At 53.4% G+C, this 27,535-nt stretch overlaps 1 protein-coding gene across 8 annotated transcripts in view; it reads left to right on the top strand.

The window, feature by feature from the left end:
• The window catches only part of MPPED1 (metallophosphoesterase domain containing 1), a 78,531-nt gene extending 61,991 nt beyond the window's left edge, over positions 1-16,540 (top strand). For 7 of the 8 annotated variants that reach the window (XM_026017443.2, XM_072741719.1, XM_072741717.1 and 4 more), the window contains 3 exons: positions 10,109-10,224; positions 12,021-12,134; positions 14,135-16,540. In XM_026017443.2, the coding sequence (XP_025873228.2) occupies positions 10,109-10,224; positions 12,021-12,134; positions 14,135-14,253 (349 nt within the window). In that variant the 3' untranslated portion in view covers positions 14,254-16,540. Of the gene's footprint in view, positions 1-10,108; positions 10,225-10,946; positions 12,135-14,134 lie in introns of all 8 variants that reach the window. The other variant, XR_011997870.1, reaches the window with a different exon arrangement.
• Positions 16,541-27,535: the final 10,995 nt, after the last annotated feature.

Here is a 27,535-nt window from a genome sequence, read left to right as displayed (position 1 = left end):
GTGGGCAGCCTGGATTGGGGTGCCCCTCGAATGGGATTGTGCCCGCCCCGGCCTGTGGGTGTGCTCGGTGCGGAGACGGGTTCCTTTCGTTTCCTGTGGAGCCGTGGCCCGAGGTCTGGGGTGTCTTCCTCCATCTGGGGTGGCGTCCTGTCTCCCTGTGGTCAGTGGGCGGCCTTTTCTGGCCCTGTCCCCTGTGGCCCCCGAAGCCCCCGTGGCCCCTGAAGCCCAGCTGTCCCCAGGGGGGTGGCAAGCCCAGCTCCCCGCCCGGCCCCCTGGGGCTTCCCGCTTGTTACTTCCCGGCGTGAAGACCCACGTTCCCTGGTTCCCGGAGGGCCAGTGCCTGCGCCCCTGGAGCTGTGATCATTCCTGTTCCTCTCGCGTTTCTAGGGGGTTTTGGCACGAGGCTGCGGCCCCCATCCGTTGAGGCGGGAGAGGTGGGCCTTCCCTCCCCGCTGTGGCCGAGACCCAGGCCCTGGGGCGGCAAGGTCCCTGGGAGCTGCTGCAGCATCGTCCTATTAACCCGCCGCACAATGGGGCACGTGGACGGGGAGGGGAGGTTCGGGGGGCTCCAGCCCGGGGGGGCGGGCCCACACATCTTCGGGGTGGCCTGGAGCAGCCTGCAGGCCTCGGGGGCTGCAGAGCCCAGGAGGGGCTCCCCGAGTCCCTGGGTCCCACTTGTGGGACATTGGCCTTGGATTCTCCCCTCCGTGCAGGGCAAGGTGGGGGCGCCGGGGCCTTGGTGATGGGCCCTTCCGGTCCTGAGCCAACCGGTGAGGACGGCTGTTTGCCCTGGGGCCGCCCGCTCAAGGGCCGCAACCGTGAGTGCTGCCCAGGTGTCCCCCAGCCCCCGGCATGTCCCCCAGGTCCCGGCAGGTCCCCAGGGCCCCTCTTGTCCCTCAGGCCCCGGCTTGTCCCCTACCCCCTGGTATGTCCCCCAGGTCCCGGCATGTCCCCCAGGCCCGGCTTGTCCCCCAGCCCCTGGCATGTCCCCCGAGCCCTGGCATGTCCCCCAGGCCCCTGCTTGTCCCCCAGGCCCCTGCTTATTCCCCGGCCCCTGGCATGTCCCTCGGGCCCCTGCTTGTCCCCCGGACCCCGGCATGTCTACCACCAGGGGTCTGGCTGCCACCCATACTCTTCTCCTCCCTCACCTGCACTCCAACAGTTGTCACCCCCACGCCGCAGGCAGCCCACGAATTTTGATATTGGGAAGAAATACCTCACGGTCCCCGGCCCTACACTTGCTGCCTCTACACACACACTGCACCATGCATGCACCTGTACACAGCTACACACACAACCCCTGTACCACACACCGCACAGGCAACTACGCACACATATCCATACACACAACCCCCACACCGTGCAGACACATCACACACCTACCTGCACAGCCTCACATTGCACACGCACACCACACACAAGTATGAATACATACGTGCAGCTATATACACCTACACGCACAATTCCCACACCACATATACGCACAACACATGCATGCAATTACACACACCTACACACACAACCCCCACGCTGTGCACCCCACACACACACATGCACACATATGCAGCTACAAACATGCACACATCTGCATATACAGCTCCCCCCACATGCATACCACACACACAGCTATACACACAACCCACACACCACACGCATGTACACACGCATGTAGCTACACACACGCACACACCTACTTACACAACCATACATACACACACCATACACACATGCATGCACACACACAACCCCCTGATTGTGCACACTCCAGACTCTCTCTCTCTCTCTCTGTCTCTCTCAGACTGTGTCCTTTGCCCCTTCCCTGTCCTTATCGGTCTTGATTTCGCGTTGTTGTTATCTTCCCTACAGAGGCCCCTCCACACATATGCGCACCATTCTACATGAGATTAATGTTTGAAACGAATTGTCTGCCTTCTCTGGGCTGCAGAGTCCCAGCGAAACAAAAGATGAATGGTTCTGCACCTCGCAAGGGTGGGGGAAATTAATTAGGAATGACAAAGGACCCCATTCTTCGGTTCCACTTATCTTGCTGCTGACTTGCCGGAACTGTTGTGCACAGGGCAAGGTGTGTGATTGACAGTCCGTGGGGACGTGTCGCCAGCCTGTGGGGCCCTGCCCCCTCACAGGCAGCGGGCAGGTGGAGCTGGCCCAGGGGGCTCCCTCGGTGCCCTCGGGGAGGTGCCAGGAAAAGGAGCAAAGCAAACGTCTTTCCCTCAGAGCTGTGCAGGTGGCGGCCGTGGCTCGGACTGTGGGGTGTTCCCAGATGTGGGGACACCACCTGTGGGGTGAGGAGTCGGCACGAGCTCTCTTGGGCAACCCAGGTATGCCACTGACTCGGTTTCCCCCGCAGCAGACGGGAGCTCCGCTCCCCCCCTGGGGCAGCTGGTGGGGCCAGTGACATGGGGACCTCCGAGTGAGGTGCTCTGTAGCTGCCCGTGGGGGTCAGGCCGCCGTCCTGCCCAGGCTGCAGCTTTCACCCTCGTAGGAGGAGGGCGGGGTGAGAACGCCTGGCCCAGCACCTGCCAGGGCAGCCGCCCTCCACCCCCGACCCTGGGGCGCAGGCTGCCTGGGAGGCAGGGAAGTTCCCCGAAGGAGGTGAGGCGGCATGCAGAGGGTGTGACACACTGAGCCCGCTTCCCCTCTGAGGTCTCATCTGTGAAATGGGCACATGGGTCCCACGGGCCGGTCATGGGATGGTGAGGGAGACTGGAAGCTCAGTGGGTGGTGAGGGTCTGTGTCCTGGTGCTTATGTTTGTTGCAGGTGTCGGAGTTTCGTGACTCCAGGGGTTTGGGGAATGGGTGGGCTCAGGAGGGAGGGAGCACAGAGGAGAGGACAGATGCTTAGTTCTTCCCACCTGCCCACCTGCCAGGTACAGCACCTGGCCGTTGATTCTATTGTGTTCATTCGTTCGTGCACACCATGAGCCAACCCTCCTGAGTCCACCCAGGCTCAGCCATCCTTTGGGCAAGAGGGATTTAGGGGTGATTTGACCTGAGCCCACCCTGAGGGAGCCACCACGAGGGCACTCAGAGCAGGGAGGGTCACCTGTGCTTGGGGGATGGAGGTGATCAGGGAAGGCTTCCTGGAAGAGGGGCCTTTAAGCCAAACCTTAACAAATATTGAGTCATGGACTCTGAAGAGAGGCTAAGGAGGGCTTTTCAGGTGGCTGGAACAGTGGGAGCAAAAGCCCCAGAGGTGGGAAAGGCTGTGCTGTGCTCAGCAAACAGGATTGTTACGGCCGGCAGGTGGTGAGTTCAGTGGGAAATCTGAGCAGGACGGTCCCGCAGGTGGATGGGGACAGAGCCCAGGGACCCTGTGTGCCAGGCCCTGAGGTCTGGGCTGGTCTTCTAGGCACAGGGAGCCATGGAGGGCTTGGGAGTAGAGGAGCCACACGGGGGACAGTTGAGGGGGGGCACCAGGGACCAGAGTCACAGGCTGCTTCCTCTCCGTCCAGCCAGCCTCCACAGGGGCAGAGCAGGGCCAGGGCTGGGCTGGGACCTGGCAGGGGACGTTCAGGAGCTACTCACAGGGGCAGCAGGCGGTTGCCATTGAAGGGGGGGAACCTGCGGCCCAACCACCCCAGTGGGGGCCTCTCTGGGTCAGGCACCTATTGGGCCCCCGATGCAGGAGCCAGGACCCCTGGTCCTGTGTGTCCTCAGGCACACCACTTGGCCTCTCTGTGCCATTGTTTGCTTCTCGTTAAAGTGGGAGCCTCCCAGGACTTTGAGCTGAGGGTTAACTGAGCTGAGGTGTGCAAGTGGCTGGTAAGCGGGGCACGCAGAGGAGGGGGAGGCAGGAGGAAGGCCTCTGGCATGGAGGAAGGGAGCATGGGCTCTGGGATCACCGTCTGGGTTCGAGCCCTGGCTGTGTCACTTGGTCCCCAGGTAACCCTGGGCAAGCCTGTGACCCTGCCCACACCCCGGTTTCTGCATCTGGATTTGTGCCTGTGTGGCTGTCCCCTTGATGTCGCTGCCACGCCCCTCGGAATCCGGTCAAGGGAACCCCCTACGCCTGCCCTCGGGCATTGTGCCCTGGCCTGGGTGCCCCGCTGGGCCCAGCCCCACCCTGGGGCACCCCAGGCCTCCTCCGCCCACACCCCAGCATCCCCAGGAAATGGGGTGGCCACCCCCCAGGCTAACTGGCTGACCCCTGGGCACACCTTCCCCGCAGCGCGGAGTGCGCTCCGCTTCAGCGATCTCTGCAGACGCGTCCCCCTCCCGTCTGCCGTTGGGGGACCCGGGATTCACGCTTCAGGGGGAAATCGTTTAATGATTGGCCATGAGGAGGTCATTTATATTGGCTAAGCGGGCTTAATTAGACTGGATTCGAAGGTTACCATAAGCGCACAAAAAAGCTGTTAAGGGGTTAACCTCTGAGAGATTACATTGTATTCAGCGCTCTGTTAAAGTTTGAATTAATTTTTCCCATGGGTTTGTTCACATTCTAATTTTCAACTAAATGAGACATCTGTTTCAGAAAAGGAAAATTTGCTCTGGTTGTCATGGCAACTATCATTCTGTAAGAAAATTATTCCAATGGTTACTTTAGAACAGAAAGACAGAAATTCAGGACGTAAAGCCTCCTCCCATTGCTCACTCGGAATTCTGATTCATCCGACCTCCTTGGGGCCTGTGCGGTGTCCCGGATGGGGTGTAGACGTCGGGCCCTGGGCCCCCAGCGGGGCCAGGCTGGGTGCAGGAGGCGGGGGCTGGGTTTTCGCAGGGCCCCAGAGTCCCGTGTGGGGCACTCAGGGTCCCGGACCATGGCTGCCCCCGAGGTGGGTGGGCCAGTAGGCGGTGGGCTGGGCCCCGGCTGCTTGGGTGGCCGGCCCTGTGGCCCTTGGCTGCCCTGTCCCCTGGCAGGAAATCAGGGCAGCTGCGCACTTCACCTCCCGCCCCAAAGGGCCTTACGAGGTGAGGAGGCCGATTGGCCAGACGCTGGGGCATCTGGGGCCAACTTCCTCTCCGACGAGGACCTGCGCCACCCTTTGTCTCCTCTCCCCCTGGAGGAGCTGAATGGATATCAGCAGGAGGGGCCGGTCAAAGGCCTCTGGGGAGGGGGCGAGGTCACCGTGAAGAGCCCGTCTCCACACGGGCCCTGTTGCAGGCTGCCCTGGGCAAGGCCCCTGGCCTGCAGAGGGTGTCCCCCAGCCCACGGGCCATCCTGGGAAATGTCTCCTCTGGATGTCTGCATGAATGATTTGATGCTTCCTTCTCCTCCTAAAATTTCAATAAAAGCTAGAACCTCCCCTTTCCCATTGATGGAGCTCCTGGGCCTTTAGGAGTTTTCATAGTGGGAGTGAAACGCAAGCCTCTTCACCCCCCCTTCTCTCCTCCCCTCTGTGCAGGGTCACGGCGGGCAGCAGGGATGCCCCTGCCCTCGGGGGGGGAAGGTCTGGGGGCATAGGCATCGTTATTCTGCTGGGACAGGTGAAGCGAGCAGCCCAGGGGCCCAGAGCTGGGAGGTCTGATGCCAGCCTCCGTGCCTTGAGCAACTCAGCTGTCAGGGCCTCCCCGGCGCCTTCCCAGGATTTGAGGTGCTGTCTTTCCAAGAACGGGGCAGGTGTCTCCGTGGGGAACCGCCGCCCCAGAGGAAGACTCGGTGGTGCTGGGTGAGGGGAAGCTGAGGCCAGCAGAGGCTTGCGGGGGTCTCCTTCTGGGGGTCTGTGGGGTCTCTGATCTATTTCGAAGTGTCTCTTTCAAGAAGCTACCCCTTGCTGTGGCTCACAGGAACTAACAGATGCCTTCTCTCCATGCAGATGAGGCCTCATCCCGTCTTGTAAATATTTGATTAGATTTTTGAAGAATAGATCTTGTATTTGGAAGGCAGTGCCAGAAACGCGTTGCTTCTTTCCCCAGAGGCTGACAGGCCTTTGGGCTCCTGAGAGGACCACTAGGCTTGGCTTTCTGAGTGGCTTCCAGGCTGCTGCAGCCCTTTCTGCAGTGAGTCTGCCCTGGTTCCACCAAAAGGGGACTTTGAGTGTACCAGGGTCTTCAGGGTTGCAGAGCTGTGAGCTCAGACTATTAGGGCAGGAGCAGCCTCGGGTGGATGCGGAGTGGGACTGTTAGCCGTTTCTGACCAGGAACTGTGGTAGGAAAAGCACTTTACATTGTGACTCACTACATCCATACGTGGGTGTCTATTTAAATATAAATACATTTAACTGAAGTATCCTTCCCTGCTAGGAGGTACTCTTTTTGATGATGCTCTCTTTTCCTTTGAAAAAAATGTTGTTGTGAGCCGTCAAAATGCAGTTTGAAACACTCTGCCCTAGGTCAAAGGTTTTTCATGCACCCTCCATGGGGGGGGCTTCAGGAAGGGGCCACAATAATGATAGCGATAGTGATGATGATGGTGGTGATGACAGTGGTGGTGATGGTTATGATGATGATGGTGATGGTGATGGTGGTGGTGGTGATGATGGTGGTGCTGCTGCTGCTTGTGATGGTGATGATGATGGAGATGGGATGATGATGATGTTGATGATGGTGGTGATGATGGTGGTATTGGTGATAGTGATAGTGGTGATGCTGCTGCTTGTGATGATGATGATGATGAAGATGGAGATGGGATGATGATGATGGTGATAGTGGTGATGATGGAGATGGGATGATGATGGTGATAATGGTGATGAAGGCAGCTACAATGGATTGAACCAGGCACTGTTTTAAGCACTTTATATGGATTAATGGATTTAATCCTTCCAAACAGCCCTATTGAGATGGTATTATTATCCCTGTTTTATAGATGGGGAAATTAAGGCATAGAGAGAAGTCGAGTCACTTGCCAAAGGTCACACAGGTAGTAAGAGGTGGACCCATTCTCACCCAAGTCCGTCCAACCCCAAGATTGCCTTAAAGATGGGTGTAAAATTGTGTATGTGTGGGGGGGTGCATTTCCTGTGGAGAGGACTCTCACCTCTATGCAGATGTGCAAGGGCAGGCCTATGTGGACGTGCCAGTGATAGGAGGTGTCTTCTGAGGGGACTGTCCCCAGGGCAGCCCACCCAGTTGCTATTTCCCAGCCCCGAACACCTGGTCTCCTCACTTGGCAGGTGCTTCCTATGGTTGGGGATCCCTTGGACAGCCCAAGCCTGGGGACTCAGCCCTTCTGTACCTCCTTCTCACCATCTGTTTCTCCTCCCAGAGCCTCAGAGTGCAGATCCCAGGCCAGCCATACAGGTGTTCTCCCGGGATCCACTCATATCTAGGTATGAGGGAATCTTCTCGGCTTCGCCTACAAGAACAAGGCAGGAGCCAACAGACCCCTTCTTCAAAGCCAAAACGTAGGTCAGCAGGGGCTTGGGGCCATGGTGGCCTGGCGTGCTCTGCCCGCTTTTAGTGAGTGTTTCTGGGTAGGGCCTGGGGGCTCTCTTGAATATGGGGCATCGTTTTGAGCTTTGAAGTTTAGGCTGCAATCCCAAGGCAACAGGAAAAGTCCTGACATCTGTTAACAGAGGGATTTGTTGATCCAGGCCTCTGTCACTCACCACCATTCCCTAATGCGACATTTATTCCCTTCTGGGCTGCTGCTGGGTGCAGGAGGAGCGGCAGGGTGGGGCAGGCAGGGCTCTGAAGGATACATGTGGCATGAGGGCAGGGTGGGCAGGAGGGGAAGATCAGGGACCCAGTGTTCCTGGCAGGGGTCCCAGATGAGCAAGGCCGGCAATGGAGGGGACTCGGCATGTGTCTGAAATGATGAAAGGACTTTTGACACCCAGAGAGCCACCGCGGTGCCCCATCTTCCTCCCTCACAAACCTGGGTTCTAGGAGATGGTACTGCAGGCATGAAGGCTGGGGGGACAGAGGCTCAGGCCTGGGTTCAAACATGACTTCTCCCCCGATGAGCCGTGTGACCCTGGGCACCTCACCAAACCTCAGTCTTCTTGTCCAGAATGTACCATGGTGGGACGAAATCAGGGTTTTCAAATGGTGTTCCGTGAGGTGCCTGGGGTTCCAAAGAGGTGGCTGGAAACAGGTAGAGCCGTTGGGTCCACAACCAGAGGTCTCAGCCTTGCCCTGGAAGGGCGTATGGGCCATGAGAGGGATGTTAGCGGCCACTTTGGGCACGCGACAGACCCTGAAGATGAAAGCCCAGGCCCCCAGCTGACTTGTACGGTATGTGTAGGCAGGTGAGTGGTAGTGAGGTGCCCAGCCTGGGAGTCAGCACGCCCGGGACCAAGTCCCCAGGTTACCTCACCTCTCTAAGCCTCTGGTTCCTCATCTGTAAGATGGGGATACTGAGTCCTTAATTCACAGGGTTCTTGTAACAGGAAAACCATCCATGTACTTGGATGGTAGCTGACAAAAAAGTAGGTATGCAGGAGATGCAGGTGATAATTCCTGTTCTCAGTCTCCTCATCCATAAAACGTAAAGAAAGAAACCTGTCTGCCCACCCATGCTGCCTGTGTGAAGGTCCCTGAGGTGGCAGGTGGGGAGGTGACCGTGGTGATGACAGTGATAGTGGTGATGATGCCTGTATCATGTCCTGGGGCCATAGACTGGGGAGCTTAAAACAATAGGCATTTATTCTTTCACAGTCTGGGGGCTGGACATCTGAGATCAAGGTGTCACCAACATTTGTCCTTTTTGAGGGCCCTGAGAGGGGAGCTGTTTCATGACCCTCTCCCAGCTTCTGGTGGTGGCTGGCAGTACCTGGTGCTCCTTGGCTTGTAGACAACATCACTCCAATCCCCACCTCCATTGTCACTGGACCTTTTCCCTCTGTCTCTGTGTTTTTACAGGACCTTCTCATAAGACACCAGTCACTAGATTAGGGGCGCACCCTAATCTGCTATCACCTCATCTTAGCTTGATTATATCTGCAAGGACCCTATTTCTAAATACAGTCACATTCACAGGTATTGGGGGTTCATACTTCAACCTATGTTTTTGGAGGACACAATGTGACCCACAACAGTGGCGACAGTGATGTTGGTGATGGTTAGAGTGCTGGTGGTGGTGATGGTGTGTGATGATATTGATGGTGGTGATGATGATGATGATGATGGTGGTGATGATGGTGACGGTGGTGATAATGGTGATAATGATAATGATGGTGGTGATGATGGTGATGGTGGTGATGGTGACGGTGGTGATGATGGTGATAATGATGGTGGTGATGATGGTGGTGATAATGGGGATGATGGTGATGGTGGTGATGATGGGGATTTTGTAAACATTAAAGGGCTATGTTAATGTGGGATCTTATGACTCAGGCCCAAAGGGAGGTTCTTAGTAGGATGCTTTTGTTAGAAATGGAAGCCCAATCAAATGGCTTTCTATGGGCCCATGTGAGAAGTGCAGAAGTATGGTGGGTGACCGGTGCAGTTTTGACCCAGGGGCTCCCCTGGGCCATGTGGTCCAGCCATAGCCCTTTGGGACAGCTTAATAGCTGCTAACAGTTTCTAAGGCAAGAAGCTCACTGGTTGAGACACAGGGTTGACAGCTTCATCTTCCCTCATTCTCCAAAGAAATATCTGGGATTCCCTCCAATGGAAGGATCTGGGTTACACGTTCACCAGTGAGCCAGTTGGCCTGGGTCCCTCTGGCCCTGCCCTTAGAGCTGGGGATGGACGCAGCCTGCTGGGAGCTTCAGGGGAAAGCAGGAATCACTGTCCTCCACTCGGAAGCCACTCTCTCTGGGTGGGGTCCCTGGGTGGTGATGATGGTGATGGTGGTGATGATGGGTGGGGTCTCTACCTGCCCCAGCCGTGGGCGGGAAGACAGAGGAGCGTTTTCCTGGTGAGGGGTGGGTGCGCATGTGCTCTGAGTTTCCTTAGAAGAGCCTGGAGCAAGAAAGGTCATTGTCAGAAGCTGATTCTTTTTAAACTTTCATTTTAAAAAATTATGGAAATAATATTAATTCGTCCTAGAAAAACAGAAACTGTGTTGAAAGACGAGGAAAAGGTAAGAGGATGCCAGTGACATCGCCCGGCCCACGAGTCGGTCAGGATTCTGGCTGAGTCCCGGCGGTTGTCACCTTTACTTGAGTTTTGAAGCATCAGGCAGGTCCTGAGGACCTCAGGCCTCCGCCTGCCCCCCCTTCCTGTCCGCGGCCTCTCTGAACCTCCTGCTCTTCTTCCGTAGGCAGCCCTGGTTTTATGGCTGGGGCTTTAACCTCCCTCGAGGCCAAGCACTGCTAGAGAAATGGAACCTCATTCCTGAAGGCGTAGACATCCTGATAACCCACGGACCACCACTGGGTAAGCGTCGGCTGGCCATCAGCTGGCCGGCTTGGGCTGGGGGGATGCGGGGCTTGGGGGGGTGCCCACCTGAGCGCTGAGGTCAGCCCCTATGAGCTCCGAGTCCGGCTTGCTGCTCTCCCCAGAGCCCCCCTTGTTTCCCAAGCACCGACTGTCCCCTGTGGGCCCCTCGCAGTGCCCCAGGGAGGGTGGAGTCTCGGCCTGCGTGCTCCACACTGGGGCTGCGGCGGGGGGGGGGGGGGGGGGGGGGGGGGGGGGGGGGGGGGGGGGGGGCGCGGGGGGGGGGGGGCGGGGGGCTGCGCCCTGACTCTCCAGGCCTGCATCCCAGGGCAGAATACTTTCAGAGTGGCTCTCTGGGCTTTGTCCTGCCCCACAAGACCCCTAGGGGACTGCAGCGCCATCCATCCTGGCAGCCCCCAGGCCCCAGCCTCCTCCCAGGCCCCGCTGCCACCTCCCTGGTCCAGGCTGATGCAGCGCTCTCTCGTGGCCTAACCGCCTGGGGCCCCACTGGCTGTCCGGATGTCGGGGGCTCTCTCAGGCCGCCCCTCCCTCTGACCCCACCTCCGAATTGTGCCCCAGCCCCTTCCTCTCCTCTCCAGCCCTGCTGACCCCACCTGGGGCCGGCGGTGTTTCCGGGCCTATTCGATGATTGCCACGGCGCCCTCGCTGCTCCCCCTGCCCCCAGTCCTGCCCCTTCCACTCCACTGTCCCCGCATCCGCAGGAGGGAGTCCTCCGAACCCGCAGCTGTGCCATGACGCCTCTCTACAACCCGACCCGACCCTTCGTGGCTCCCCAGCGCCTGCTAGCCTCCTCTGCCTCCCGCCGCGGGCACAGGACCTGCCGTCCCTCCCGCAGTGATGGGGCCGCGGTGGCGGCGGGCGGTGACGTGGGACAAGGGGCCACTCTGGGGGTGCTTGCCTCCAGGGCTTGCAGGCTGCAGGTGGAGGGGCACGGAATGGCCAGGCCTGGTGGGCCCTCCCTCTCCCCCCACCCCCTCCCTCCCTCTCCCCTCTCTCTCCCTCCCTCCCTCTCCCTCTCTCTCCCTCCCTCCTTCCTCCCCTCCTTTCCTCTCCCTCCCCCTCTCTCCTCCCCTCCATCCCTCAGCACTAACACCGCAGGCTGCCTGACCAATGCCTTGAGGATCCCCCTTCCACACCAGCAGAAACCTGTTCTGCCCACCCCAAACCGAGAGGGGCCCAGATGAACCCCGGTGTCTCGCTTGGAGTAATCAATTATTCTTGGTTTGTGTAGCCATGTGAGGAGAATGAGCAGCCGCCATCTGGGCGGCTCCGGGAGGCTGGCGGTGCGCGGCCCCGGACTCCGCACGGAGCTGTGCTGCGTGGAATGGACTTCATTCCCGGGGTTTTGTATGTTTGCTTAAGAAGTTTCCGACGTGGAGATCTTGCTCCTGGTGCAGCCCCGCTGCCAGCACTGGGGTGCCCTTGGGCCTCCCCCGTCCCTCTCAGGCCTCGGTTTGCCCGTCCCTGCAATGGACGGATGGACCCCCAGAGGCCGCCTTGAGCCCGTGGGGGAGCTCATGTGCCACCCTGAGTGCCTGGCCCACTCTGGGCCCTTGCCAGCTCGGCCCCGCAGAGGACGAGGCTCCCGCCAGGCTTTCCCTCCCGGGAGGCGGGGCAGCACAGCTGCGGGGGTCTGGGGGCGGGTCCGCCTGGGGCCTGGAGTCGGGGACCCCGTGACTTGGAGACCCCGAAGCTGCAGCCTGGGGTCTGCGGGGCAGGGCGCCTGGCCACCTGTACCCTGTCCATCACCGCCCTCCCGCCGTCTCCTCACACAGGCTTCCTGGACTGGGTCCCCAAGAAGATGCAGCGGGTGGGCTGCGTGGAGCTGCTCAACACAGTGCAGAGGCGCGTCCAGCCGCGGCTGCACGTCTTTGGCCACATCCACGAAGGTGGGCGACGGGGGCGGGGGGCGGGCTCCTCACCTCCGTCCACCCAGTCACCTCCTCCCCGGTCTCCACCCATTCCTGACACGGGGTCACTGCTTGCCCGGCCCCGGCCACGACTCTGCCTCCTTGGACAGTCTCTGGGACACGGGCAGGGGGCTTTTCGGAGGAGGGGACATTGGATGGGACATGGAGGATGTGGTAGGTTCGGAGGCACACTGGGAGGCCTTAGGGCTGGCAGCCCGGTCTTGTCGCCCTGCGGCCTGGCATACTTAATATAAATAAGTATTAATAAATGTGGAGGGTCACTTGCTTGCCTGAGACATTGTGGTGGCACCTCGCCTCCACCCCCACCACACACACATACACACATGGAATTCTGGCTCTACTCCCGGGGGGCAGGGGACACCTGCTGGGTCCACCTAGTTGGAATGGTGTGGGGTGTTCACTTCCCCCCGAGGGGCAGCAGGCAGGGTGGCCGTGATGGTGGCGGGGGGGTGTCAGTCCAGCCCTGAGTGCCTGCGCCCCCACACCTGCACACAGGGCTTTCGTTATTAGGCCTTGGGCTTCTCACCGTAGCCTGACCGTTTGCACACCTCCTCCTCCTTTTGCTCCCTTTGAACCTTCATCCCACCTGCCCCAGGCCTCCCTGGCCCATCCCACCCTACCGGAAAGTGCACAGGCTCCATGGGGCATGGGGACCCAGGTGTTGTTCCCCAGAGTTGTCTCCTGGCCTCCTGAACCTCTGTCTGTGTGAGGCCAGGGCCCCTGGGCCTCACATGTGCCTTGTCCACATCAGATTGTCTCCAGCTCAGAAGCAAACAAGCCTCAGCCCTTTCCCCGAGGGCCGTGCAGGGTGTCGGCAGATGGCAGCACTGATCAGACTGCCCCTGGCCCCACGGAGCTCACAGTCTTCTAGGCAGGAGACAGGCTACCAAAGGCAGAATCTGAGAGGTCAAGGAAGAGGACAACCCCTGTGGGATGTGCTGTGGGATAGCAATAGTGGCTGTCATTTTGTGCAGCCCTACCAAGGGCATGTGATGCCACCAGATCTGAGGTTGTGTGTGATCCAGATCACACTTGTATAGGAAAAATGGGGGCACCAAAGAATGGGTAATCTATAGGGGGAGGGGAATGTCCCTTCTGGCTTGGAGGTGATCTGAGCTTAAAGATGAAGATTCTAAGAAGTAGTCATGGTGGGAAAAGGCTATGATGGCAGTACAGGCTAAGACAAGAAAGTACGTGATGGTGGTGGTGGTGATGGTGATGATGGTGGTGATGGTGGTGATGATGATGTTGGTGGTGGCAATGGTGATGATGGTTGTGGCAATGATGATGGTGGTGGCGATGGTGATGATGGTGGTGATGATGGTGCTGGTGATGATGGTGTTGGTGGTGGTGGTGGTGATGATGATGATGGAGATGGTGGTGATGGGGATGGTGATGAGGATGGTGCTGGTGGTGGTGGTGATAAGTGGTGGTGATGATGCTAATGGTGGTGATGATGTCAGTGATGAGGTCTCACTGTGCTATTCATGTGCTTTTTAGGACTGGGCTGAACACTGTATGTGGATTATTGTTTTTTTAAAGATTTTATTTATTTGAGAGAGAGCAAGTGAGCAAGAAAGAGAGTGCTTGAGTGGAGAGAGGCAGAGGGAGAGGGGGCAGCAGACTTCCTGCTGAGCAGGCAGCCCGATGTGGGGCTGGATCTCAGGACCCCGAGATCATGACCTGAGCCTAAGGCAGACACCTAACCCACTGAGCCACCCAGGCGCCCCTGTAGGTGGATTATGATCTCATGTGCTCCTCACAGCAGCCCGAGGAGGAGCATCTGTCCTCCTCACCTCTATTTCTAGATGAAGAGGCTAAGTTGAGGGTTTCGGTAGCTTGCCCCGGACGTGTTCAGCCCACTGTAGTGAGTGCTCTCTCACTACCCACTAAGACCACTTCATTGCCCGGCCCTGGCCTCACCCCTCAGCCCTGACCGGCGTCTGCTTACTTTCCAGGCTACGGTGTCATGGCAGATGGGACCACCACCTATGTGAACGCGTCTGTGTGCACCGTGAACTACCAGCCTGTGAACCCGCCCATAGTCATTGACCTCCCCACACCCCGGAACTCCTGACTGCCCCCGCTGTCTCAGCCCTTCCTGCCCACATCAGCTACATCCGCCTGGCCGAGAGAACGGACCCCAACCACCCTTCCTTCCACGCAGACAACCCGTCTGGCCGCGGGGACCAGCCCAGCAGATGGGTTGAGGCCTTGGAATGAAGAAACATTCCCCTGACTATTCGGCCTCCGTCACCTGGAGTCAGGACCCTGGGGGTCCCTGTCAGGGGTTCTGTGCTCGTGACTGTCTTCTGCGTGTACATTCCCGCGTGTACCTTGTCAAACGACCTAACAAGCTTGCGGTCCTGTCCTGCTCGGGAACTGACGGACTCCTCATCCTTCTCGGTTGGACACCCTTGTGGGTTTGGGAAGCCGCTGCTCCTGGACACATTTTGGAAGTTCTCGCACAAAATCTCCCTCTGAGGGTTTGTGAGCCCACACAGGCTGCGAGCCCCAGGGCTGGTGGGGGGGTGGGGTAGGTTTTCTAGCCTGGGTGCAAGGAGCCCGCCATCTCCTCCCGGGCCAGAGAGGAGACAGGCCTGTGTCACAGCCAAGGCCCTGGAGGGAGCGATCAGGGATGTCTCAGGAATTCGGACCACACCTGGCCAGGCCAGCAAGCCGTCTGCCTTGCCTTGTGACCCTGCTTTCTTCCTGTGGGCATCTAGCCGTCTTGAACAATGGCCTGAGCATCCCAGGCGCTTGCTTGGAGCCTGGATTTTGGGGGGTGGGAGTGGTTCTACAGAACAAGCCATGTGAGTGCCCAGGACCAGATGGAGGGTCCACAAGTCATGGACGGCCCCGATCCATGGGGGCTGCTCGGCCCTGCAGAACTCAGCAGGCCGGAGGGGCCGCAGACCCGGGCCGGGTGTATGTGCCCGTGTGGGGGTGCACAGACCTACACACACACACATGTCCTTCTTACCTTAATGGAGTGGACCTCGTGTTTCTCATTACTGCCCTTGAATGGGGTTCCATCCTCATGCGGGTTCCCCACGCACCGTTTGGGTTCTGTGTCTGGGCCCACAGCTGAAGAGGCTGCTTCCTGGCCCTTGCCTGTGCCAGTCTGTTGTGCTGACGGGAGGGTGGCATGGTGGCAGAGCAGGCCCTGGGCTCTGGCCGCTTCACGCAGGGGGACTTCTTTTTTTCCTTTAAATTAGGACTAGGTGGGGGGTTGGGGCTGAATCTGTGAGGGATCCCAAGGGAGCCAGCAGGGTCTCACCATGGTGAGGAGAGAGAGGCAGGATGGCCACGTGCAGGATCAGAGTCTATCTTTATTCAAAATTTTGATATTTTGTTCATCGTGGCTATTTTTCTGAATAGATTTTGATTTTTAAAAACATTGGATTACCTGGCACCACTGATATCTATTGCTGAGCGTTTTGGTGCCTTCTGAAATCGTGCACCAGAGAGGAGGGCTGGCTCACTTCCCCCTAGGCCTAGGCCTGGCAGCCAGCCCCTAACACGCCCTCTTCTCTCATTGTCTCAGGCGGTCCTGCAAGATCGGCATGGTTGGCCCCATTTTAGAGATGAGGGGCTCGAGATCAGAGAGGTGACATAACTTGCCTGAGGGGACACAGCTCAAGAGGGGCAGAAGCAAGACGTGAGCCTTGGTCTCTGGCTTCATAGCCTCTGCTTTGCCACTGCCCAAAGCTCTGCCCCCACAAGGCCACGCAGGGTCCCCAGGCTCCTTTTTTTCCCTTAAGGGTCCTGTTCAGAGCCTCTCTGATTTCTTGCTCATAGAGAGTCCCTGGAGCACTGTGGGATCCCGTAGTCTGAGCCCAGCCTCCCGGGAGACCCCGAGTCCTTGCCCACTGGCACAGGGCTCCCCACAGGGCGAGGGGCACCGTCTCTGAGGGGAGTCCGGCAGGAGCACCACCGCACGGACCAGGGCCAGCCGCGCCCTGAGGGGGGGGGTGAGGACTTCAGGAATCTGGCCAAGCGGTTCCTGGTGGCCGAGGATGTTTACAAGGTCTCTGGGGAAGGCCAGGTGCAGGGCACAGGTGCACGCGCGGGGTGGAGAAGACACAGGCTTCTTCCTTTTAGTCACCTCTACCGAATTTCTATTCGGACCAAGAACTATAAACTTCAAAAATTTTTTTCCTAAGGTATCTTCAGAATATGGTGTATTTTTATGTGGAAAAGTTATGAAGGCAGCTGTTACTTTGAAAGAAAATTCATTAAAAGTCCTTGAGGTATGAAAGATGATGGCGTGCTCCTCAATCATTTTGGCATAACTTGATTGTGGCTGTAATTTTTTTTTTTTTGTCAAGCATGTCAGACAATAAAGTCTTTGTAAAAAGAAAGAGATGTCCATGTGGCGCCTCTTCCTATGCGTCTTTGGGTGTTGTGTGAGGCATGTGGGGGAGGAACGGGGTCCTCCCAGCCCAGGCCTGGGTCCTTGACAGACTTCAGAGGCCAAAAGACCTTCCATGTGGTAGCAACTGGCGTCCTTTCATTTGCTTCAGCTTCCCCAGGGGTAGAGCAGTCTCAGAGGTGGCTGGCACTGGGCCATTTGGTGCCCTATGACATTCACGTAGTTTGCCTGATTCCTCAAAACAGAGTACTTACTTCAAGATGCTCTTAGCGGTGGGCCCGGAGGCAGTATGTTCTACCCAGCCCTTATCAAACTATGGTCCAGATGTCACCCAAGAAAATCATTGACAGGTAAAATGATACCAGGTCTCAAAGCCACCTAAGCTGTAAAAGTCTCACCATTTCTATTCATCCATCCATCTACCCACCCATCTGTCCATCTACCCATCCGCCCATTCATCTACCCACCCATCCGCTCATCCATCTGGCCATCCATCCATCCATCCATCTAACCATCCATCCATCTACCCAGCCATCCATCCACCCACCCATCCATCCATCCGTCCATCTATCCATCATCAATCCATCTGCCCATCATCCATCCATCCATCCACCACCCACATTCCCATCTGTTGATCCATTCCACATCACACCACAGTCATTCCACTCCACACACATTCCACATCACATTCACTGGTCACTTCCCATGGGGCTGTCTTGGATGAGGGAGGTGGCGCTAGATTAAGGAAGTAGAATTGCTGAGGGATGGATGTGGGGGTGAGGTTAGGGGAGTCAAGGATGACAATGGGTGTTGGCTGCCAGTCATGGAGGGGGAATGGGAGCTGGAAGAACAGGTTTGAAGAGGGATGGGGAGTTTTGTTGGGACGGGAGCTGGAGGTGCACTTGGAATATGCAGGGGGGGAGGTTCAATGGCTGCAGGGATAAGTGGGCCTGGAGGAGGAGAAGCATCTCTGATTGCCTCTGAGGAGGAGATCTCTGAGGTCAGCATCTGTGGGCCATAACCAAAGCCATGGGTCTGGAAGAGCCCTCCCAGAGGGATGCGTGGAGGGCAGGAGCAGCAGCCTGGGGCAGACTGTGTGTCTCAGCCTCCCCATGGCCCTTTCCTGTCCTCAGACTGCCCCACCTGCCACCTGCCCTCCACCAGGGCCTCATAGGTGCCTACACCACCTTGTCCTGGGCCTCGGCTCTCCATCAGGGGGCCATGAGGAGGAGTCACTTGATTGAGGTAGCCTTGGCTGCCTCTCTTGGCTGATGCGAGTACAAGCAGGGCACCCGGGCAGGGGCAGGGACCCTCTGTGCCAGCTGCTGCCTCTGGTAGTGCCGTCACGCTGTAGGCCCTCCTGTGGTACACAGGCCCCGTGTTCTGCTGAAACTCCAGACGTAGCCACTGCTGAGCCACATGCTCCTGCTGCCCTCAGTGTAGACAGGTCCTCATTTGTCTGGGGTTTGGATGAGTGGTGGAGGGGGGGGGGTCCCACAGCAAAGGTGCCAGGACACATGGTGCCTCAGCTCTTGGTGGCTCAGCACTCAGGGCTCATGTGCACTCACAGCATCTTTGCCCAGGTGACCCCCATATAGGATGGCATCTCAGACAATCCTCTTATTGTCCACAGGAGTCTAGTGAGCCAATCCAGTGAGCTGTGTCCCCTGCCTACCTTCACTTTCCTGGAGAGACCCCTGCCTGGGCCCCTGAACAAACTGGTGGAGGTGACAAGCTCTGTGGACAAGGACTTCATCCAGAGTTCTCCCCTAATGCCACCCACAGCTCCTGGCTGGGCCCGAGCCTGCTTGGGGCCCTCAGTCTGCTAGGACTGAGGCACAGACCTATTGAAGGCACAGACTGAAGGTCTCCAAGATGTGCAAGTCAGGCTCTGCTGTCTGGAAGCTCGCGGTGTCCTTTGGAGAGTTCATCTAATCCCAGAAAAGAAGTGGAACCCCTTCAGGCCTTACATGCTTGGGGCCCAGAGAGCGGCAGAGGGGGTAGGTTTGGGGGCCCCAAGGAAGAGCAAGCCTGGTGTATAGGGGAGATAGAGGAAAGCTTCCAGGAGGAGGAAGGAGCACGGTTGGGCCCTGAACAACAGAACACAGTTTTCCCATTTAAAAAAAAAACTTTTTTAAATTTTGAAATAATTTTAGACATAGAGAAGACTTGTAAGGTGGTACAGGGAGTTCCTCGATACCCTTCTCCCAGTTTCCCCTGATGCGAACATATATAACAGCGATGCAGTTACCAAAACTAGGAAATGAATGCTGGTACAACACTAATAAACTATAAGCCTTATTTGGATTTCTATAGTTTTTATTAATATCTTTTCTCCACTCCAGAACCCAGTCCATGGTGCCATGCTGCCTTTAGTTGTCCTGTGTCCATTATAACTGTTTCCCAGTCTGTCCTCACTTTGCCTGACCTTGAAAGTTTTGAATACTGGTTGACTACTCTGTAGAATGTCCATCAAGTTGGGTTTGTCTGCTGTTTTCTCGTGATTAGTCTGGGGTTACGTATTAATGAGAATACAACACAGCTGACTGGTCCTCAAGGCCACTGGGGTAACATGACGTCACCGTGACGTTCCACTGCGGATGCCTGTCTTGAGCACGTGGTGGTGGTGATGTCTGCCAGCTTTCTTCACTGTGAAGGTGCTAGTCTTCCTTTTCCGTGCTCTGTTTGTTAGCAGAGAGACACTAGTCCAGCTCATGGTCAAGGAGAGGTGACTCAAGCTCTCCCTTCTAGAGGGAGGAGCAGCAAAGAATTTGTGGACACAGTTAAGATCACCACATTAATAAATATTTGGGGGAGGTATATTCAGGCTACGCAAATGTCCCAATTCTCCTTAAAGTTCTGTCTACTAATTTAAGCATCCATCTATGGATCTTGCCTGGAACAATGATTACTGAGGTGCTCTCATGGCAATTTTCTAATTCTTCCTTCCTCATACATTTATTATTTGGAATTGTTCTGTAAGGAAGATTTGTCCCTTTTCTGCCACTTATTTATTTTCGATCAGCACAGACTCATGGTTATTTATTTTTTTCATTAGGTTAAAATATAGTACTGTCGCTATTTATTTTGTTTACTCAAATTGTTTTAACTTTGCCCACTGGGAGCTATTTCAAGTTGGCTCCTGTGTTCTTTTGACATATTCCTATCTTTTGTTTGTTTGACTTCCTTGATTTCTGGCACTACAAGATGCACCCAGCCCATCTTGCATTTTCTGTGCTCCAGCCCTGGAATCAGCTATTTCTACAGAGAGTTCTAACTCGTTTTGTTTAGAAAGCAAGATCTAGGTGATGTGCTAGTTGCTACTAGGATATTACTACTTCTAGGTCCTCACGGTGGTCAAAGCAAGGAAATACATGAGTATACTAATAATCTATAAGCTCATTTATCTTTCCTATGTCTATATCCATCCAACCATCCATTCACCCATTCATCTACCATTCATCCATCGATCCTTCGACCCATCCATCTACCTATCTATCCACCCATCCATCCATCCATCCATCCATCCATCCATCCATCTATCCACCTACCTACTTACCTATCATCTATTTATCTTAAAATAATCATTAGTTCATACTGATACACCACCCTTACCTCAGATTCTAATGCAGCAATGTATAATTTATTCTTTCTTTTCCACCTTGCATATTTGTTACTTCTTCCTTTGACAAGGGGAAGGCTGGTTCCCATATCTGCGATTATGTGTGTGTTCAATCCTAGCACATCCATAAAGCAGTTTCAGAATTTTTTATCTAGATCCCCCGTGAGAAACATAGTTACCAGCTAGAGTTCAAGGTTCACGTGTAATCCTTTTTTTCTCTTTAGTCTGACAATGCAAACTCTTTTCCAAGGTTAAATTGGTCAGGTCTTCTCTCCCAACCCAATTCAGGGAGGTTATGTCAAACATTAGAAGTACAATTAGATTCTGTTGTCACAGGCTACACTATATCTTAAGATTCCCTGACATCTTAGTTGACTGTTTTAAATTTGCATATAGTCAAGTCACTCTTTGTAGTGTGCAGTTCTAAGAGTTTCCAGAAATGTAGACTCATGTATCCACCACCCCAGTACCATAGGGAACAGTTCTATCACTTGAAAAATTCTTGACTCCTTTTACATCATACTATTTTCCAAAATGTCTGTGTTTTCACAATCCCACCGGCATGGAATGAGTATTCCTCTTGGTTAACATCTTCATGAGAATTTGGTATTGTTCATTTAAAAAAATTTTTGCCATTTGAGTAGGTATGTCTTGTATTTCATTGTGGTTTTAATTTCCATTTCCCTAATGACTACTGGTGTTGAACCTCCTTTTATATGCTTATTTGCTATTCATGTATATTCTTTTGTGAAGTGTCTGTTCAGATTTTTGTCCTTTTCTTCCTTAAAAACATTTGTTTTGTTTTGTTTTATGGTCTTTATGCTCTGGATACAAGTCCTTAATTGAATATGTGATTTGCAAATCTTTTCTTCTAGTCTGTGGGTTGTCTTTCATGCTCTTAACAGATTCTCACAGCCAAAGTTTCGAATTTTGAGAAATTCCAATGTATCAGTTTTATCTTTTATGAATTGTGCTTTTGGTGTAGTACCTAAAAACCCACCATCAGGCTCAGGGTCATGCAGATTTTCTCTGATGTTTTCTTGTAGAGGTTTATAGTTTTATGTTTTACATTTAGGTCTATGATGCATTTTAAGTTAATTTTGGTGTAAGATGTGAGGTTTGTATAAGTTTCATGTTTTTACATTCAAATGCTATTTCTCTATGAATTGCCTTTATACATTTGTCAAAAATCAGGTGGCTATATTTGTATGGGTATTATTTTGGGTTATTTTGTTCCATTGATTGATAAGTTTATCCTTTTGCCAATATCTTACTCTCCTGAGTATTGTAACTTTATGGGTAAATCTTGAATTTGGATAGTATGAGTTGTCCAATTTTGCTCCTTTTCAGAATTGTTTTGGCTATTCTAGTTATTCTAGTTCCTTTACCTTTCCAAGTACATTTTCCAATGGACTTGTTGACATATAAAATAGATCTTGCTGAGATTTTGAGATAATATAGGATTTATAATCAGAGAAGTGATATTTTAACAGTTTTTATCATACAGATCTTGCACACATTTTGTTAGATTTATAGCTGAGTACTTCATTGTGGGTATATTATAAACAGTATTGTTTTTTACATTTTACATTGCAGGTGTTCACTGTGAGTACCCAGGCGCATAATTAACTTTTGTGTAATGACTTTGTAACTCACTTAGCTTTAGTCAGCCTTTTTGGTGGGTTCTTTGAAATTTCCTATTAGGTAATCATGTCATCTGCAAAGAGAGACAATTTTATTTCTTCCTTTCCATTTTTATTTTTCCTTTTTTCTTGTCTTATTGCACTGGCTGGGACTTTCAGTATGATGTGGATAAGTGATGAGAGAGGACATCCTTGCCTTGTTCCTGATCTTAGGGGAAGGCATTCAATCTCTCATCATTCACTATAATGTTAGCTATAGTTTTTCTTAAGAATCAATGCTATATTTTGTCAAAAATCTTTTTCTGCATCTATTGAGATGATCATTATGTTTGACATGACAGGTCTAAGCATGGATCTCTTTGAGAGTTTATCCTCTTGAAGAGCTTATTGAACTTCCTGGATACATAGAGTTATGTTTTTCTTCAAGTCTGGGACATTTTGGGGCACCTGGGTGGCTCAGTGGTTGAGTGTCTGCCTTCAGCCCAGGGCGTGATCCTGGGGTCCTGGGATCGAGTTCCACGTCGGGCTCCCTACACAGGGAGCCTGCTTCTCCCTCTGCCTGTGTCTCTGCCTCTCTCTCTCTCTGTGTCTCTCATGAATAAATAAATAAAGTCTTAAAAAAAGTTTGGGATGTTATTGGCTATTGTTTCTCTGAATATTTTTTCTGCTCTGCCCCCTCCTCCTGTGACTCCCACTGTGTGTATGTTGGTATGCCCGATGATACTCCACAGGTCTCTGAGGCTCTGTTCATTTTCCTTCTTTATTTTTGTTTTTTGTTCTTCAGACTGGATGATCTCAAGTGTTCGGATTCTTTTGCATTCTCAAATCTGTTAAATTCTTCTAGTGAATTTTTAATTTCAGTTACAGTTTCCAGAATTTCTATTTGGTTCTTTTTCATCTCTTTAATACTTTTGATATTCTCCATCCAGTATTCTCATGACATGGGTTCCTTTAGCTATTTGAATATATTTAAAATAGCCAACTTAAAGCTTTTGTCTAATAAATCCAACACCTGGGCTTCCTCAAGGACTGTTTTTATTGATCACTTTTTCCCCCTGTGTATGGGCTATACTTTGTTCTTCTTTATTTTTTTTTAAGATTTTATTTATAAAAGAGAGTGAGAAAGAAGAAGAGAGAGACAAATAAATGAGAGGAATGGGAGAGAGGGACAGCAGACTCCATGTTGAGCACCAAGCCTGAGATCATGACCTGAATTGAAACCAAGAGTCAGATGCTTAACTGAACCGCCCAGCACCCAGGCACCCCCTTTCTTATTTCTTTTTATGTCTTGTAATTTGTTGATAAACACTGGACATTCATTTTATTTTATTTATTTATTTTTAAAATTTTTATTTATTTATTTATTCATGAGAGACACACAGAGAGAAGCAGGCTCCATGCAGGGAGCCCGACGTGGGACTCGATTCCAGGTCTCCAGGATCACACCCTGGGCCGAAGGCGGTGCTAAACCACTGAGCCACCCGGGCTGCCCCAACACTGGATATTTTATTTTATTTTATTTTATTTTATTTTATTTTATTTTATTTTATTTTATTTTATTATTTTTTGGACATTTTAAATAGTATAATGTGGCAACTTTGGAAATAAGATTCTCTCCCCTCCAAGGTTTGTTATTATTGTTGCTTGTTTAGTTCCTTTTCTTAACTAATTCTGTTAAGTCTATATTTGTCCTGTGTGGCCAGTGAAATCTCTTCTCAGCTTAGTGGTCAGCTAATGATTGGACAGAAATTTCCTTAAACACCTGGAACTGGTAAATCTCCCAGTCTTTGTTGATGAGCTCTGTGTGCATGTTGAGTCATGTCTTCAACACCGAGCCAAGTAGTTGACAACGGCCTTAGCTTTCATTTTCTGCTAGTGCAGAACCTTAAGGTCAGTTAAAGGTGAGACCTTAGGGTCTTCTCATATCTTTTCTGAGCATGTACACATCCCTGGGCATGTGCCAGCCTTATGCACATGCATAGACTTCTACTTAGATTCCCAGGAAAATCTTGGGAACTTTTCAAAATCTTTATGAACATCTTATTACCCAACTCTTCCTTTTAAGCCTTCTTAAATTGGTTGGCTCAACTGTCATCCACTACCTCAAGAAGCCACAAAGTTAAAATACTTGTTTGTAATTGTTTTTGACAAACGTCCTCTCTGTACTCTGGGGAAAAGACTTTTTTTGTACCTGAGCAATTTCTGAGTCGGTTCAAATACAGACAGTCTTGCAAATGGAGTCCTCTAGGGAATCACAAGGCAGGTCAAATATGACAACTCTTTGGGAATGAGGCTTTGAAAGTACTCCAGCTCTATTCTACTTCCTTTGGTGACTTTCACTGTGCATTGGGAGTGCAGAGTGTTATTTTTCAAAGCTATCGTGGAGTTGGAGTGTCGCTCTTTGGACTAGAACAAGATAAAATGTCACAAAGTTTGTTCCCCCCCCCCCAAAAAAAAACCTCCGCTGTTTTTCTTGAATAAATGCTCCTTGGTTACTTGTATAAATATTTGGTTAATTTCTAGAATTTTGAAAAAGTGGATTCTGACAATTTTTGCCCTTCCTGTAGATGTACTGCTGGGTTAACAGTATTTCTGCCTCTCCTCCAGGAGCAGAGCCTTTTATTTTCATGTTCTGCTCCCCCACCTGCACTGGGTTCCAATTAGTGCCCTCGGGCTATAGCTTTGTCATCCTTCTGCATATTATCATTCCTGCTCCCTCTGAGAGATGGGAGATGGGTTCTGGCAGAGTTTCAGCGGTGGCTGCTGCTCTCTTCTTCTAGCCAGCACCACTGGGGAAACAGGAGTGGGGAAGTCTTCTTCTTGACCTCTGTGAACTCCTGGTGGGGTTCGTGAAGGATGCAGACACCACTATGCCGACAGCCCCCAGAGCATTCACATTCTCAGGCTAGCCTTTAGCAATTTGTTAAAAATTTCCAGCTGAATCCTCTTATTGGCTTATACGATGGTTGGGGGTGACTATTCCAGGTAAGCAAATGCTTGGGTCTGCTGCTCTCTGCAGGCACCTGTATCCCCTCAGATTTTGGTGAGTTGTGTGTGGTGGACTCCATTCTCAGCTGGATTTAAGAAAAGTCATTAATTTGCATTTGTCCTGTTACCCAGGTGGGAGTGATGCTCTTTCCAGCTCTCTGCCTCTAAGAAGCCAAAAACCACAGGTGCTTCTCAAGTCTCTGTTGTGTCATGCTTGCCAACCAACAGCTCATCAGCCAAAACAAGTCACGTGGCTGAGTTTGGATTCAAGGAGTGAGAAAATGGACATCACTTCTTCAGAGACAGGAACTCCAAGATCAAATGCAAGGGGCATGGATATATGAAGGAGAGATGAATGGCGGCCATTTGTTCTGATATGAAGAACTTCATTGGAGGTGGAGAGATGGGGACTTGAACCTTTTAACATGATGGGATTCAGAGGGGATGTTGCACTCAGCTGAGTGTGGCTCAGGGAAGGCTGCCCAGAGCTGAAGATATCTGACTGGGATACAGCGCCCAGGAAAGAGAAGGAGGGAATGAATGGCAGTCCCGTCTGGGATTTACCCATCTTTATTTAGGTAGTAGCCCAAGCCTCTCAGCCTCCTGGCTTTGACTCTGAGGGCTCTGGAGCACAACCCTCCCTCAAACCCTTGCTAAAATCCTGTGTTGAGGCCTTTGAGCTTAGGGCTGGGGCTCTTTGGGCTCCCATAGACTGAGGGCTTCCCCTACCAGAGCCCTGACCCTCTTCTCTTTCAATTGCTTGTGTCCTACTGTCTTGGGAACTCTAGGGGAGCAGGTCTGTGTTTGAATCCTTGGCCAGACAAGGGCTGGCCTTGAATGGGCTGCCTGGCTGGAGCCATGGATGGATGGTTCCAGGAGGACGGCAGAGAGTGATATAACTTCATTTTGCAGAGACGGAAATAGAGGCCAGAGGGGTAAGTTGCACAGGGACTAGGGGATGAACAGGGGAAGGCTGCTGACCTCAGGCTTGAAGGGTCCAGGCATCAGAAAAGTAGCTGGCCGACCTCTTCTGGGGTTAAGGGAAGGGATGGCTAACAGCCCACTAACCCACAGCCCTCAGCTTGGAAGTTCTGCTCTCAAGAAACCTCACCACTGAGCCAAGCCCAAGGGCAACTCACACTGGCTTGAGAAGGAGAAGAGATGTGGGCACTTCCTGGTGCCAAGTTCTGTGCTAGCACTTTCCACATTTGGCTCTCCCAATGTCCTCTGAGTTGGGTTTGAACCCTATTTATGATGTGGAAACTGAGGCTCAGACGGGGTAAATGACTTGGCCAGATTTCATGGTAGAGCTAGAATTTGAACCCAGTTTCACTAACACCAAAGCTGCCCTGAAAATGCTGCCTGTGTGCTTGCCAGTCGTGACCACACGCGGAGTCCGGTTTTGTGCCAGAATGAGCTCTTTGCCTCTCTAGAAGCCCCTTCTTGACCTGGAAGCTCTCCAAACCCTTCAATGACAGACACAAAGGCCACTCAACAGCATGAGATTAAATGTCTGACTCAGCCTTGGGAGGTCAGGAAAGCTTTCTGCAAGCTGTGGCTCTGAGATGAGATTTGAAGGACAAGTCAGCATTTCCTGAGGTGTAGGTGGGGAGAACAGCAGGTGCAGAGCGTGAGGATGGGAGAGAGCCTGTGCAGGGAAGGCTGAGGTGGGTGCACAGGGTGGCCGGGCACATAGGCAGGGCCTCGAATGCTGGGGCAGGGGCACGTGGGAAGGGCATCCCCTTGTGCCCCTCACTCTTAAGAGCCACTGAGGCCACAGGGATCCCTGATACATGGCACCACTTGGGGGCAGCAGGGGCCACGGCCTCTCTCTCCAGTGCCCCGAACTTAGGCTGCCTGAGAGCCCCTTCCCCTGCAGTGGGCATCTTCCTCTGGACCCCCAGGCTCTCTGGGGCCTCAGGGCCCCTGGCCCTGCCTGGTCAGAGCCCCTCAGCTTCATACTTGATCCCCCTTTGTCAGGCTGGGGAAATCTGACTGAGGGGCAGGAAGCAGGGAGCCAAGACCTCACTCCCCGGGGCCACCCACCACTGCCTGTGCTTCCCACAGGGCTTCCCTCCCTCCCTCCGCACTGGCCTCAGTATTGCTGTCTCTACAATGGGGATGAGAAGTCCACCTAGCCAGGTGGTGTGGCCAGGGGGACAGAGCACCCACAGCGCAGTTAGCTCTGGCCCCTGTTTCCTGAGAACTCAGTGAAGACCGCAGGACAGGGGAGGAGAATCCAGGCCCAGGCCCCTGCGAAGCCACCCTCTTGGTGGCTGGGGCTGCCCTCAGAAGAAAACAAAGTCCTGTGTGTTTTCTTAGGCACCATCTTGGCGAGGTCCTCAGACCCATGGAGGTTTGCTTTCAGCCAAGCAAACTTCCACGACTTCCCCTAGTGTAGACAACCCAATTTAGTTAGTTCAACTTCAGAGAAAATTTAAATGTAGTGAGGCCAAGAGAGGACCCTCCATTGCAGATCCAAACCTGGGGGAGCAGGGGCTACCTGAGGCCGAGCTGGAGCGGGGCTGGCATCCCAGGCCTGTGCCCATCTGTGGGGCAAGCGTCTGGCAGAGGTGGTCTCGTCCTGGCTTGAAGCTGATGTAGCAGCTTCCCCATGAGCCCCCCTTCTTCAGCCTGGGGTCTGGTCTGAACTGAGGCTAGAACCCGGGACACAAGGAGACAAAGGTGACTGCAAACCATCTTCAAGGCAAGGGAGGGCCTGTGGCCGCTG

This window comes from Vulpes vulpes, chromosome 16, assembly GCF_048418805.1.
Source record: "Vulpes vulpes isolate BD-2025 chromosome 16, VulVul3, whole genome shotgun sequence".
NCBI lineage: Eukaryota > Metazoa > Chordata > Mammalia > Carnivora > Canidae > Vulpes > Vulpes vulpes.
The sequence above is the reverse complement of the archived record's forward strand: the minus strand, read 5'-3'. Positions and strand labels throughout refer to the sequence as shown.